The sequence below is a fragment of the Lutjanus erythropterus genome, chromosome 2 (assembly GCF_056507025.1).
Source record: "Lutjanus erythropterus isolate fLutEry1 chromosome 2, fLutEry1.hap2, whole genome shotgun sequence".
Classification (NCBI taxonomy): Eukaryota; Metazoa; Chordata; class Actinopteri; order Lutjaniformes; family Lutjanidae; genus Lutjanus; species Lutjanus erythropterus.
This window is the reverse complement of record NC_139318.1, coordinates 17,077,593-17,093,619: the sequence shown is the minus strand read 5'-3', so window position 1 is coordinate 17,093,619 and position 16,027 is coordinate 17,077,593. Positions and strand designations below refer to the sequence as shown.

Sequence of the window (16,027 nt, the reverse complement as noted above, 5' to 3'; positions counted from 1 at the left end):
GTGTGTATGTGTGTATATGTGTGTAAACTCTCGCTAAGCTCACACCCCTATAAACCTGTGGAGTAGTAATCCTGACCTAAGCATCACTGATGCTGTCATTAACCCCAGTGAGGTCTAGATCGAGCTTCCTGAGTGATCCTCTTTAACAAGCCAGATGCTGATTGTAAATCCAACATAAGCACAAGCAATCTAAAAACACACACACATATACTCATGCTCCCTTTTGCTCAACATGTGCACGCTCACTTGTTCTCCACCCCCTCCGACTTCCCAATGCATCAAAGGCCTTCATTGTGGTGGCTTTATATCCCAAATAGGGCAGTCCCAGCAGTGTGTTAGTGACTATTTAAACCTGCGCCAAGGCCAGAGGAAACCTGCTGGGCACAAACCTATTTCCTAATAAAACAGAGACATGTTATCTAAGTCTGCAGACACACCAACCTCTTAGAAAAATGACATTTAGGAGCCAATTAGAGGAAAGCCTGAAAAGCCAGGCAGGTGTATTTGAAAGGCCATCTGACATTGTAGGAGCTCCATTTCATACGACGAATATGCTTTCATTGAGCCACAATTTTAACAACAGTTTCCTTTTCACACACTGTTGATTCCTCTTTGTGCTACCACACACATTTTGCAATTACTGTTGCATCTTTATCTTCTGTGCAAAACTGTTATACCAGCTGTTTTCCTATTACAGCTTGCACCAGAGGATCAGCAGCATCACATCAACCAAGCTGTCACTCACTGTCAGACCGAAAGCCAGGATGAGAATCTCACATAGTCAGCAGGGAAACGCTCCATCAGAGCACAGCAGGATGGTAGAAGACTGATAACAGCTTCAGGCAGATATGTTGTACAGTTTGTATCTAATTAGGGCTGGGTGTATGTACCAAAATAACTAGAGGTATCACTATGTAAATTTTAAATAGAAATCAATCAAAATGAGCTGAATCTTAAATGGACTGAAATCAGAATCAGAACCAGCCATTCTGCTTTTATTTACTCACCTGCATCTGGCGTGTGTACAAAGATAAACAAACCAAAAAAAACCCTTCAGAGACGATACAGCACAGCTTACAGGTAGCCTGCAGCTGCACTTTTTTAAATCTTTACAAAGAAAAATTTGAACATGGAAAAGACAGTTGTCAGGGCAAAAAAAACGATCTGATGATCTTTACAAATCAAACATCTTTAGTGTAACAACAGCGCAGCCATCAGTGCTAAAAAAAAAACATGTCTAAAGCAAAAACTGAACTGAATCGTGACCTTAAAATCAGAAGCCAAATCGAATCAAGACGTCCCCAAAAATAACCCAGTACTAAGTAGTATCAAAACTTCTCCAGTCAAACGACACCTGCATTTAATTTTTTTTTGTACCCAGATCAAGAACAAAAGACTACTTATATGATTTTACAGTCTTACAGACTGTGGTGTGGTGAAGTTGAGTGTGATGTATTTGACAGAGTTGGTGCCCGGATGTGAGCAAAACATTTAAAGTGTGGCTATATTACACGCCTGTGCCATCTGGTAAAAATAATGTAATGGGTATTGAATGAAGTAGAAAAAAGTTATCAAGTAATCTATTGGTATCACTTTAAGGGTATCGTGTTTTTTATGATACCCAGCCTTATACATAATAAATGATACACTATGTGTTATAACTGCGCCTTATTTTCTCCTCATGTTGCTTCATTTCTTCATTGACAACATGCTACATCAAGCTAATGAGCTGTTCTGGTTGCCTGGAAACCAAATGGAAAACAGCAAAAACAACACGCATGAAAATTCAAGATTTAATAGCCTAAAACCAAAGGCAAACCAGATCCTTTTGCTCACTGCTGTGGAAATCTGTAATAAAGTGAATTCAAAAAAGCAGTTATGCCAGAGTTTTAATACAGCTGTTTTGTATGCATGCAGAGCTCATGCCTTCATAAGACAAAGGACAAAAAATAAAGTTAGAGAGATCTGTCTCTCCCAGCAGTGACATAGAGAACCTTTCAGCTTCTTCTTACTTGAAAAATATAAGCATAACAAACTCATAATGAAGTTACACCTAGGTGTCTTATCTCTCACCCTTGCTCCAGAGACAAAGGTTTCTAATGAATGTGTGTGAGGGGAAAAAAGATGGGGTTTCTCACCAGAAGGAGGATATTTAGATTTAATGGTCTCTGCACAGCGGAGATCAAACTGACCTGCAGGTTGGCCCGGTCAGGGAGTAGATGAGACATGGTTCACACTTCAGCATAGTATATGGTTCATATTATGGACATTCCTAAAGACATGATTTTTTTTCCTTGGCAATTAAACATAAATTAAAATTTAGATTAGACAGTTGACCATGTCTCATTCCAACCATATACAGCTGGTGTACTGTGAAATGAAATAATGTTCCTCAGGGATCAAGATGCTACGTAGAACTACGAAAGAGACTACACAGAACCAAGTCAGACTATACAAAACCAGACGAGACTACATAACATACATAGACTTCATAGGACTAAACAACACAGGACTACATAAAGTGCATTTAGTGTGCAGCCATGTAAGATGTTTAGAATTGTCAACTAGTTTGAGAGTAAGAAAAACACACAAAACAGTCAACAACACAAAGCACAACTGAATTGCTAAGGTTTGACCATTGATTTCATTCTTCAATATGTATTTTGTATTTTTAACGTTCCAGAAATGTGAAATGCACCAGCACCCTGCTCTCCTTGCAGGTTAACGTCAGCATGCCTGTGCTGAATATGGGTACCCTTTGCTCCAGTCGAGTGGTTATATACCAGTTTACTCTGTCACAGACTACATACAACTTTATTTTCGTTTTTCAGATCAAAATACTACCAAACCACGCTAGTTTTACGAGATGTCATCTTTGTCCAACTTTCCACCTCGCTGGTTTACATCCGGACATTGATGCAGGGAGTGGGGACTGCCGTCTGCCCTGGCTGGGGCAGCTGAGTAATATCTTACATGTAACAGTTAACCAGCTTTGTACATTGATAAAATACCAGCCTAATACTTGGTATAACCAATTGGTGGTGACTAAAGAGGGTATTGATTTCTAATCAATTACTTAACTAATCACACACATCCCTAGTCAAAGGTCCAGTCTGTAATATTTATGGGCTCTATTGGCAGAAATGGAAAGTAAGTCTTTATAAGTATGTTTTTAATAGTGTGTAATCACCTGAAAATAAGAAGTATGTCTTCATTACCTCAGAATGACAGAACAGACAGAACAGACAGAACAGACAGAACAAGCAAACTAGTCACTGACCATCTAAATACAGCCTTTTGCGTTCTGCGCAAGTTTCATAGCCATCATCGGCTCTCGTACACGCTTGGGGGGGCAGAGTGTGAAAAGGTGTTTGCAATCTGCAAGCTGACTGCAAGAGGCCACTAAATCCTACACACTGGTCCTTTATATACAAAATATAAGAAGCAATCATGGGGATAATTTAAGCTGTAAAAACGGAATTTCCACCACACTCACATTAAGGAAGTCCCCAAAAATAGGACAGGATGAGGCATGTCCACCAGTTAGTATGACTAACATGGTGTCTGCAAAGACTCCTCCTGACTGCCACGACAATAGAAGGGTCACCAAGGGCACTTCCTGTCATGAAACATGCATTTCGTTTGAACAGAAGCTGCCCAATGAAAGGGCTCACTGAGCTCAGCTGACAAAAAGCAGGACAGAGAAACATGACATATGCAGTAACTACACTGGACAACATGCTGGTGTATAGTTAAAGCTACACACATCCTAACCACAGCCAGATTTTGCTTGAGTCTAAAGGCGTTTTTTGGCTTGAAGGTCTATTTCCACATAAACCCTGGTTCCAAAAACCCACAGTAGCTGTGTGGATATCGACCCTACAGGCTGTTGTTATGGTGCACTGGGCCCATGAGAGATGACATGACGGTTGGCTGAGTGTAGAGCTGTCGCTGCTTAGTCAGCTTCCCCTTCAGAGCTGTCTGTCCACACCGGCAGTCTGTGATCATCAGGAGCGTGTATGAGCGTTTAGTGTGTGTGTTCTCTGTGTGTGCGTATACCATATGTTTCAAAGCCCCGAAGCATTTTCATTTTAAAGTCAAACAGATGGACAAATGCTGGAGGAGATACAGGGGATTCTCTCAAGCTTTCAGATGCTACATTGATTCTGTGTGTGATTTATATGCATGTGTCACACACCAGAGACTTATCTTCCAGTGGAGGCTTGCCCCTTGTTGCATCAAGCCGAGGGTTACTGGAGATTTAATTTACAATAGCAACTTGCCAGGCTTTTGAGCACAAGTGAAGAGGAAGATCACTGTAGGGGGATTTCTGAAAATGGGAACTTCCAAAATTGGAATGACTTACTTCACTTCCAGTGATTATTACATTTCCATCAAGTCTGGGGAAATGCAAGAGACAGATTCAACAAAGATTAGTTATAACTGAAGTGGCAAAGGCAGAGATATCCTAACCTTCAGTCCATTAGTAGGGCTGGTGTGTGTTTGGTTAAAAAAATCATACCGTGATCATTTTGACAGATATTGTGATTGAAATTTTACATCACAATTGGCATTTTTACTGAAAAGAAAAACAAAATCAACATGTTTTCTTACATCTGGAGAGCAACATCTGTAGGTTTACTACTACAGTACTACATAATGATACTGTTTTGTTTCATATTTCTCCTTTATCAAAAAATTGCAGCTTCTGCGATATGGACATTGCAATTTTAATAATATTTCAATTAACCGGCCTGCCCTAGTCCATAGTATGTCTCAAGTTCCAACAACACAAGCTCCTACACTTCCCATAATGCTGCTCACTAGCATCTTTTGATAGAACCTACATGATACTAAATAAAGGACCAGGTGTTTTAAAAACACCCTTAGTTTGTAATTCAGGCTTTCTGTTAAAAATACACAGACTTAAAGTCAGTCGTTCAGTTCAACATTTTGGTAAATATTCTTCTTCACTTACTTGGCAAGAACACTGATACTTCATACACACTACACTGTGTATGCTTCATGACTGTTAAAAGAAATTGTTTAATTTTCCTTTTTATGCAAAAATTCTGAGCATAATACTTTTTATATTATGGATACTTGGTGTGGAGTTCAGGTATTGGCTCACTTTTTGCTATTTGGGGAAGGTAATGTGGATTGTTTTTATTTACAGCAAGTTTTGAACATTTTTGAGTGCATTAAATAAATGACTATTTTTGAAGTGATGAGAAATTCTTGAATATGAGTTTGAGCTGATGCCTTATTCAGTGCCCGCAGATTGATGCTAAATATGTAAATGGAGTCAACAGCCTGTTATCTTAGCTAAGCCTAAAGACCCTACAGAAAGCAGTGTCAGAGCCAAATGTTCTAGTTATATGGTGGGTTATGTACCAAACTTTGTCTTGGCTTGTAGTACCAGTCAAAGAATAGCCCGACACATAACCCCCTGTGAACACTGAATTGACGTTTGAGCAGTTTGGTTTTTGTTCAAATTACAGACACCAGTAAGATCGTGTTAATAAGACTTTTTTCACAGCAGCCATGTTGACATGAGATACTAGGTGTCACCAGTGATACTAATTAAGGTTCCATTCAGGTCATACGGAGTCGGGGTACTGCTATTGTGTATGCTGACTCACTGGAAAGGCTCTGCTACACTAAATGGAATGATAATATTAGTATCATTGGTAACATCTGTGTTTGTCCTACTATTTTATATCAGTATGGCTGCAGAGAAAAAAGGTCTATTGATTAGCTTTACTGGTGTTGGTAGGCAGATTTTATTACTGGCTGTATCTTCATATTTAACACACAGACATGAGAGTGGTATCGGTCTTCTCACATTACCTTCTACCAAGGCAGCAAATGAGTATACTTCCCAAAATATGCTATTAATTCAAAGTGTCTCTGTATGAAATGTCACAGGGAAAGTGGCAATGTTTTGTCTTCTAGATGCGTTTTGCAATATTCATAGATTCCAAACATATTCCTTCAAAACTTGAACTACTTCATAAGATATTATGCACTGCAGAGTTACTGAGCCACATTGTATCGTAATTCAAACGAAGGTTGTCTATTGTTGAACACAACAGAGACTGAAAAGTCAGTATTGCTAGTTGGCAGAAAGGGAAATTAGGTTATTATTCAAACTGCCTCCATGATAGAGTGAAAAGCTACCACTTAGGAATAAATTACATCTGTGTCACAGTCTAATATGAAGTATGTAGAGGAAATGTCAAATGTACAGATGTGAGCTGTCTGATGTTTCTTTTCTGTGTATAAACAATGAACAAACCTAAATTTAGACTTAGCTGAATATCTAGGCTACATCAGATCACATTTAGTAAAGCAGTATTTCGCCCACGCCCACTCCATGACTGACATTTCCAACGCGGCAGCTGCTGTGCTGGCAGGGCTCTGGGGAATCACTTCACTTCAAATGATGCCACTGAGGCAACAGTAAAACAAATCATTGAACAGTTACTGTATTTGCAGACATATGAAAGGAAATACTGAAAGGTACTGCAGCACAAAGCCGGTAAAAGGAAGTTAACTTTGGAGGCTATTTGACATTCACGTCTTGTTGGTGCAGGCCCAGAGCAGTGAAGCAAGGAGCAACGCTTGGCAGCGCTGATAGCTGAGGAGAGGAGGTCAATGAAAGTTTGCCTCAGAACATGCCACAGCATCTAAACTGCAAAGACTGCATAAATAAAAGGAGACACGAGTGATACAAATCCATGTCTAGCATAATATAAGAAAGCTTTTGTATTCGATACTGCCCTTCAATACTGACTGGAATTAAAGGGCTAGTTTGGGTTATCTGAAGCGGGGTTGTGTGAAATACTTATTTATAGTCCGAGTGTTAACTACAGAAGATGGCAGTCGACACACTCCCAGACAGACAACAATAACATGGTCGATGATGGCAAGATAAAGCTGTGAGAATATTCTAAATATAATGTATACTTACACTGATATAGATCATATTTTTATATAGGCATTTTGCTGCTGACGCTGTTCACGGCAGTACATTGCTTAGCTTTTGACACCTGGAGTCTGTGATTCGACCAGCATTTACTGTAGCTAATACACCAACTATAGATAAGTAGCTCATACAACCCCACTTCCAATAAGACGAACTATCCCTTTAAAAACTTAATGATTGCCAGTGATCAAGCATCACAATCTGCCTTCATCCAAGTCTTCCTATAGCCTAATCTGCTCTCCGGCAAACTCAGATGGCTTTAAACTGTCAATAGATTGGAGCCTGCAGCTTCCTATGTGGTTCACCACAGGAATGGTGGGGAGTGGGGAGAGAGGGTGGGGCAGTGCAGTGTTTAAGGAGGATAAATTTTGGCTGAAGCCCAATCCCTGCATGTGGGCTTGATCCACCCCTACACCCTGCCTGTGAGCAGCGTTCATCTACTCCCATGGCTGTTGCTGAAAGAAGCATGAGGATATGGCAACTAAGCGTGTGCACAACATGTGCGGATCACAGCAGCACTGCTTGTAGGGAGAGAGCGAAGCAGCCACTCAGAGTCACTGCTTTCATGTCACGGGGGTTGCGGCCACATGGGAACAGGGAAGACAGTTATAAATGAACAATAAAAGTGAGGGAAAGGGGAAAAGAGAGATGTCTGCTGGTTGGTGGAAGGTTTCTAGGTGCTGCTGGCTCAGCACTTGAGAAGACGGACTCCTCTGCTAAAAATACATGTAGGTTTCATCGTCCTCTCTGGGGTCTGAGGTGGATTGACTCCCTGCGCTGCCTCGCTTCAGCTCTTTGGGAGGAGCTTCCTTAGATCCACGACTGCATTTAAACCATTTCAAAACACTTAATTTCCACAAACAGATGGAGGAAAATTTTCTTGCTGTGACTCCCATCCAGAACACTGTGCATTAGGGGCGTAAATCATAACTTTCATCACATTAAATTGAAGATCTGCTGCGAGCAAAACCATACAAACAGTCATGTTTTTCTAGGTCTGGGTACAAAAAGGATTGAAAGCAGGTATTGTTAACTGGAGAAGTTTCAATACTACTTGGTACTGGGTTATTTCAGTCGATACCTTAAAGGTACTTAGCCCTAATAATGATCCAGTTCTATGTATTGTTACACCCCTGCCATCCATAAGGACAGGAGAGCATCTGTAGCCTACATTTCTCTAAGTTTGTGTGCCACATTTTTACAGGTCTCTGCTAAAACGATGACAGAATTTACAACCCCTGTGACATGGTAATTACACTGGGTTGTGTAACACTCCTTTTTTAAGCAGCTACTTTAAGGAAAGCCCTTCACCCATGTAAGCTGAGTAGGTATCCATAAATATTGACTGGATATAGAATGACCAGTATTCTTGGTACAGTCTCACTCTCACACCACTAGGAGAACTAAGTTTGGCCCAAATAAGACAAATCTGCTGTGGAGCAAACATGATAGCGACAACTAAGAAAACACTCAAATGGCTTTTTAATCTAACTGTTCAATATGAAAACAGAGTCATTCTGAACAGCCTTGTCTGGTCCTGCCAGGAATGGGAAAGAAATGTTAACATACTGTAGCGTAAAGCCACGTCTCTTATCTCATAGCAAGTCCACCTGCAGCTAACTATCATCTTTGATTTTATGAATGTATTAAGGTATTTTTTTTTTAGCATCCAATGAACTTGACTCCTTCAGTGTATTACACAAATGTCCTGCTAAACTTAACTTTACAGTTGCCAGGGAAAAACTCAAAGCCTTGTAAACACAATCTGTACAGTTAATGGTTGCAAATGAATACAAAAATCTATGCGCAAGCCATTTTAATTCACAGGTGTCCTGGTTTTAATTACGCTGCACACTTTTAAACCACTGAAGGGGGTCTGGATAGTAACTTGAAACATTATTCTACCCTAGGGCTGCATGATATAGCAAAAGAAAAATCACATTGCACTTGTTTTTACATATACTACAATTGCAATATGATTCACAATTATTTTTGCATCATAATTTTCATTTTCACTCCAAAAAAGAAAAATCATGATGATGTGACATTTGTTGGGGTCAAAAACTTGTAGCTTCTGATATTAGCATGTTGTGCTTGGCCATATTGTGATCTCAATTGATTTTGCAGCCCTCATCTACATTATTAAAATAAACTTGTGAAACTACTAGAAGGTCTGTAGAAGTCTTATTACACACTACAAACATATAAGTGCAATGCTTTTGTTTTTGCTCCCATTTGAGGGTAACAGTCTAAGACTTTTAAGATATATGTTCAAATCTGTGTTAGTGAGCACTTCTTGTTTGCCAAGATAATGGATCCATCTGACAGGTGATTAAACTGCAGGATTATTGCACAGGTGTGCTTTGGATTGATTAGAATAAAAGGCTACTCTAAAATGTGCAGTTTTATTTTGAAAAAAAGGCATTTATTTGACACTGAACTATGGCTATTTGACATAGGGCTACAGATACCAATTCATTTTCCCCAGGAGGGCAGAGTCATGACCTGCCATCGCCTGCTGCTTATTGGCTAACCCTGATATTCTTACCCTAACCCTAACCAATCACTCCTCATTCCTAAACCTAATCAACCAACGAAGGCAACAGGTACTAGCCAATCAGAGGCAGAGTAGGACAGGTCATGAATTTTCCCTTCAGAAGAAAAAGTGGTATCTGTGGTCCTATGTGAAGTGGCTATAAGTCAGTGCTTTATAAATGCATTTTTCAAAATACAACTGCACATTTCAGAAGGGCCTTTTATTGTGACCAGTCGAAGGCACACCTGTGCAGTAATCATGCTGTTTAATCACAACAAACTACCACAATAATAGCAAAGGAACAGTTACAGAGGGAATCTGTAGAACTAGGTTCTTGTGTGCATCAAGAACATTGTACTGAGCTCTACAAACCCTCCCTCTCACTAAAACCTGCTCTTAGGCATTACATTTTCTGCTGTCACCAAGTGTGCCATAATTCACTGAGTTAAGCTCATCTTTATAGGCAAAACGACAGCACAGCTCTCCTGGATTCACCTGTAGCTGTATTTGTGGGCAAATAAAGCACCGGTGTGACAGTCTGCTGAAATCAGGGCTAAATTCAGGCTGAATATTAGTTGCAGGGGGCTTTAAAGTGGCAATATTATACATGTTTTAAAGCTTGCACTTATTTTTTGGTTTCTACTGGAACAGGTTTAGACCACATGGTTTAATGTTTAAAAACACATTGTTTTTCCTCATACTGGCCATAGCTGCAGCACCCCCCATTCACCATCATGCTGTTTCATCTCTTGACCTCTTATGGACATACACTATATAGACGCCACATTGGCTTTTATAAAATACAGCAACATTGCTGGCATATTGGACAGGGCAAGACTGATCTGCTAACGAATACATGTTGGGGCTTTAGGAAACTTGGATTACATCAGACGAGACACATGGATGCCTTTTGGTTTGAAAACTGGTCACCATTCACTTCAAATGTTTGGGAAATTCTGTAACTCTGTTTTCCTGTGAAACTTCAGCAGTGTTTTGTGAACTAAAACACTGAACCCGACCTTCGATTGGCATGAGGGTCTGTAGATAACGCCTGAATTTTCATTTTTGGATGAACTATCCCTTTAGGGACCTGGGTCTATTCCAAATTCTGTTCCAAAGTAGCTGTATATAATGCAAATGTGTTACACAATGATGTCATCAAGTAACATAACAAAGGTTGGATTGAAAACCAGGTGTTTCAGGTAGTTCAGGAGGGGTGTTTTCTGTAGGAGTGAATAACTCCACTTGCGCAGTGACTTTGGTCTTTGCGACGTTGCAGACCTGTTACATGAACAGAAAGCTTATAATACGTTAAGAGAAAGGTGAAAACCTAAAAGCATAATAGGACCACTTTAAATGGGCTACAGAGGTTGATTTGTTTTCATCAGAGAAGCCAGCTGTTACCATCCCACCTGCAATAGCGACAGTTATGTAACCCTCACAGTCACCAGGAGGGGTTCAATAGTGTCTGATCAAACGTCAAAGGACACTGGTGGTCAAATTATAAATTTCTAACAGTTTTGAGCATGAAAAAAGTTACCTGCTGTAGCCTACCATGCCTAGTGAAGTGATGTGTAGGAACTGTGAGGCGTAACTCGCTCATAAACACAGCAAATGCAGCGGCCAGAGCACCATGTCCTCTCAAAGACGAATTTTACTTTACAAAATACCATCTAAAACATGTTAATTGGGCTAATTCTCACAATGAGCCCCGGTGCCAGTGGTTCCTTGTGTCAGCTCGAGTGCGGGGCCTTTCTGGGCACGTAACCTCGCTCTGCTGGGCTGAACCTGTGCAACTTAACGTACCTGGACATAATGCTACCACTAACACACAACTATAGTCAACAACCTCCTTCAAAACCTTCGTTCACACACCTAATGCCAGCAGTATGTGTTTGCGCAAAGAGCACGCACACACGCGCAGTATAAATGTTGCGTTCGCGGCGAGCGAACTTACCTAAATCATCCATGTTGGCCGGAAATCGCTCCAATGCTGAGTACCGGACCCCGGTGCTCCTCTGTCGGTCACAGCGGGACTGTAAGCAGCCGATTCAGCTCCCAATCGCCAAATCTCCGGTCACAGATCTCGCTCGCTGAACGCAGTGAAGTTTTCAAGTTCCCCTGCTGCTCGACGAGCCTCAAACACACTCAGAAGCTCTCTCACACACACATACCCTCCTGCCGCTGCTGCTGCTGCCCCCCTGGAGTCTCCATCCACATCCAGCCCCCTGCCTGCCCACCGGCCCCGACACACGGCCACCAGCGACATCTAGCGACAGACAGGGGTACTGCAGAGACTCCCCCAGTCAGTTCATTGACAACAGATTTAGTTATTTTCATCACTTTTTATTTTTATTTCGTTTTTAAATTTAGTTTTTCAGTTCAGTTCAGTTTTGTTTCAGTTAGTTTCCAGAGTCTAGATGGTTTGTTCGTCTTAGTTCAGTTTTTATGATAAACAAATGGTTAGGCTTAGTTGAGTTTTTATTTGTTTCATTGAGGTCATAATTCCTCTAAATTTTGGGAATTTGTGTGTTTTAGGACCCTGATGGGAGTTTTCATTCTACAATGACTGGTATTCTACATGATTTCAGTAGTGGTTTAGACACAATACATTACATTCGATTGGTTTTATCTGATAAATGGACAAATAAAGGACTGATTGACCCTATCATAACATTATTCCTTGCAAGTGCAGTTAGTTTCATTGTGAATTAGAGAATGGCCTGAGGGCCACCCAATGCCTCATCGGGGGCCAGATTTGGCCCACTGGCCACAAGTTGAGTATCACTGATATACCCCAATGCCTCCTCATGTTGTCTTGACAAATTTGAGCAAACTGACAAAGACTAAAACTGAGGACATCCCCTTCATGTTTTTACTTTATTTTACTTTACTTACTTTTTGTATGTACACAGTATCGTTTCAGTTATTCTAATCAAGTCTAATTTTTATTTATATTTTCGTTAACTAAAATGTTCTTTTTCACACGCGCTTTTAGTTTTTAGTTTAGTTTTAGTTATATGTAATAACCTTGATTGGCAGTAGCTCCACAATATCGTACAGTTAAAGGAGATTATATGTGATATGAGAACATCCTTACAGTATCTTACTTTTATTAAGTCAGTAGGACTCAAACAAGTCATTATAGCCTACATAATTTTGGATTAGATTTCATATCTAATGGATTTTGTATGTCATTATTGTTGTATTATTATTGTTGTTATGCACATACCACAGAAATTCCCTGTATGTGAAAACCTAGACCTGGCTATAAACCCAATTCTGGATTTTAATGAATATAATGTAGCTTTCAAATAATCAACCCACTCTATGTTTTATAAATTTTTTTTTTTTTTTTTTGTATTTTTAGTTTTTATATTTTTTTTCAGTATGTGTATGCTTTCAGGGTACTGAAAAGAACACAAGGTTTGTCACCATTCAGAATATTTTGCTGGTTTGTGGAATATCCCGCAGGAGCGTCTTCATTTATAAATAAAGCATATTTTTTGTTTTAACGCTTTTTGAGCTTTTTGGAAAAGTTACTTAGAACATTCATAACATTCTACTTGTTAATTAATTATACAAAAAATGCAACTTATTTGCAACTGCTAATAACTGCAACTGCAGTCCCACAATTTCATTGCAAAAAAATAAAAAAATAAATAAATAAATAAATAAATAAAAACACCCAAAAACATGGCAACATGAACCACAATGTCTTAGAAATTCTGCAATTAAATCAGACATTTTAGGTCTTTTGAGGCCACAACAGCCCCATCACAGCTTACGAAATCGTGGAAGGATTGCTTTTTGCAGGGTTGTGTGGCTGGACTCAATTTTTGATATCATTATTACTACTATTACTACTTTACATCTTTATGTAAAACTGGTTCTGCTTGGGGTTTCTGCCTGTTTGAAGAGAATTTTCCTTACGACTGTTACCAAGTGCATGCTCATGGTGGCAATTGTTGGGAATAGGGTTAGCATCAAAACTAATCTAATAAATCTTATTAAATCAGTTTTTAAACCAGAAATGAATGATTGTTGATTACTAAAGCTTGAGAAAAACAAATGAAACATGCAGGCTTTAAGTAATGAGTGGGGAACGTATCTCCTGCTTGATCAGCGGTCTTTTCTTGACATTTAAATGTAGTCAAGTATGAAGTAGAAGAAGTCACTCAGTAGACTGTAGTTGCCACCAGGCTACAGATGGTGAAGCACCTCATTACAGTGCCACCACAACTGCAAGATGCAGCCAGTGAAACTTGCACAGTTTTGAATAAAGTTTTTTGTAGTCTCTGCAAGATGCATAGAATAGTGTAATGGTATTATTATTGCATTATTTATTTATAGATTGTTCATTTTATTTATTTATTTAAAAAATGTTGTTGTAACACATCACACAAAATAAAACCCCTCATTACCTCCATTTCCTCTTAACAAAGAGCTAAATGTTGCTCTATTGTTCCTGGCAGCTTCTTTACAGATGGTAGCAAAGACAACAAAAATGGAGATTCATTTATCTCATATTGTACCTAACTTTAGTGGATCATATTGGGTATGGAATCAATCTGCTGGATAAGATAAGACCAAACTTTTCTATGGAAGTCTGCTTGGTAACTAGAGTCACCAAACCAAAGCCTTGGTATTTGATAACATAGGCTTACAAAATATAAATTCCTCATCCATGAAAACCTGCAGTGGGGATAGAGAGCTGAAGTTGGTTGCAGGGGTTTCCCAGGGCAGTCATTTTGGAGAAGGCTGGTCACAGACATCACCAGGCTGGCAGAGGCGACGTCCAGCTGACTCTGGCTCAAGACGAGTGAGCAATGATACAACCAGGCTGGCAGAAGGAGGGCAGAGCTAAGTGGTGGGTAGACCTGAGGGAGTAATGGGAGTGTTCAAGAGCACTGCTTCTACTGCAAGCCATCATTTTAAAACTTTGATAGAATACAAGTATACAAAACCATACTTGGTACATCTTTCAATGCCATGGCAAAAAGAAAAAAAAGCCCCAGACACACAATATAGGAACTTTTTTTTTCCTTTTTAAAAATGAATAACTTGCACATGGTGCTGGTACATAAAGAAGTGACTGAACAGTTTTCAGGACAATAAAGACTGAACCAAACTGAGGTCTTTAATGAGCACTTAGATCTTTTCTTTTTTATAGCTTTGGTACTTTCAATACTATTGAAATTTAGTATTGTATTGTTTTTAAACATGTGATATTGAAAAGTATTGAAGTATCAACACTTTTGACAACTTTAGTGCCCACTTGAAAATCCTATGAAGGTGGAAAATGTGTGGCAGAGATGAACAACTGTGGGCCTAAACTGAAATAGAAAGGAGACAATGGACTTTTGCCTCCCTCACTGAACACACACTCAGCATAAATCGACCATTCTCGCAGAAAATTCATCTATTATTTCTCAATGGTGGATATAGACTAAATGCCACTTCAGAACAGTATTAAATCTCAATATAAACCTCTGTGAGAGAGTGTTAATTGCGACCTCAGCACCTTCTACTGATCAATGACTGGTGTAATATATCTGTAATAATCCAACAGGGATTTCTAATGTGTGGTGCTCAGCACTATCATTATAGTGTCTTTGTAGTGGCTTTACATTGGTTTATATGTCATTTCAACAAGACATCTGGGGAAGCTATAACTTTTGTCTTCTACAGAGGAATTACTTGAGTTGTTTTTAGTCCTACAGAATTATTATTATTGTTATTATTGTTATTATTATTATTATTATTATTATTATTATTATTATTATTATTATTATTATTATTATTATTCATAAGGGCATGTTGTTTATACCTTGAGCATTGCAGCTGTGGTTGATCATTTTAGATTCCCATTTATTTCATCTTTAATTTTCCTCAGTAGCCACTAGGGGATGTTCATGGACAAACATATACAGACTTTCAGATTTAGTGAGATACTAGTATCAGTATCACTGATGCTGTTTTTGATAAAAGCTCAGCTTTTAATGTAATCTAACCTGGCCTAAACGAATGTCCACTTTTGTTTCAATACCCATTTGTTTCAGAAATGTTTGGCTCAGTTTTTACTTTCAGTTCAAGCATTATTTTATTGATTTTAAGAAATAATATCTAAAGCCGTTAAAAACATATTGCTATTATTACTCATATTATCCCAGTACTTCTAGCCTGATATCAGACTGAACTGTTAAGTTGGAGTGGGTGGATGTGAAGGACTCAGGCAACAGCACTTCATCAATAAATAAACAAACTCTTTTAGAATGTTTATGTTTGAAACTGAGAAATGCTTCAGCCAACAGTTTGATTACTGGACTGCATGAAAATTAAGCTCAGTTAATTGATATATTATATATATATATATCTATATATAAAAGATATTTATCCCATTAAAATTTGTCCAACTAGATTTAATACAGTTTTCACTCCACATTTGGCAGGTAGGTCATTATCTTCAGAAATGTTAATGTCCAAACTTTCTATGATTTTTT

General features: G+C 39.0%; 1 protein-coding gene across 2 annotated transcripts in view; it reads right to left on the bottom strand.

Moving 5' to 3' along the window:
• LOC146331364 (paxillin-like) overlaps positions 1-11,723 on the bottom strand; it is a 48,361-nt gene extending 36,638 nt beyond the window's left edge. Inside the window, exon 1 of one of the 2 annotated variants that reach the window (XM_084730021.1) lies at positions 11,482-11,723. In XM_084730021.1, the coding sequence (XP_084586147.1) occupies positions 11,482-11,494 (13 nt within the window). In that variant the 5' untranslated portion in view covers positions 11,495-11,723. The remainder of the gene's footprint in view (positions 1-11,481) is intronic. The other variant, XM_084730038.1, reaches the window with a different exon arrangement.
• Between the last annotated feature and the right edge of the window lie 4,304 nt (positions 11,724-16,027).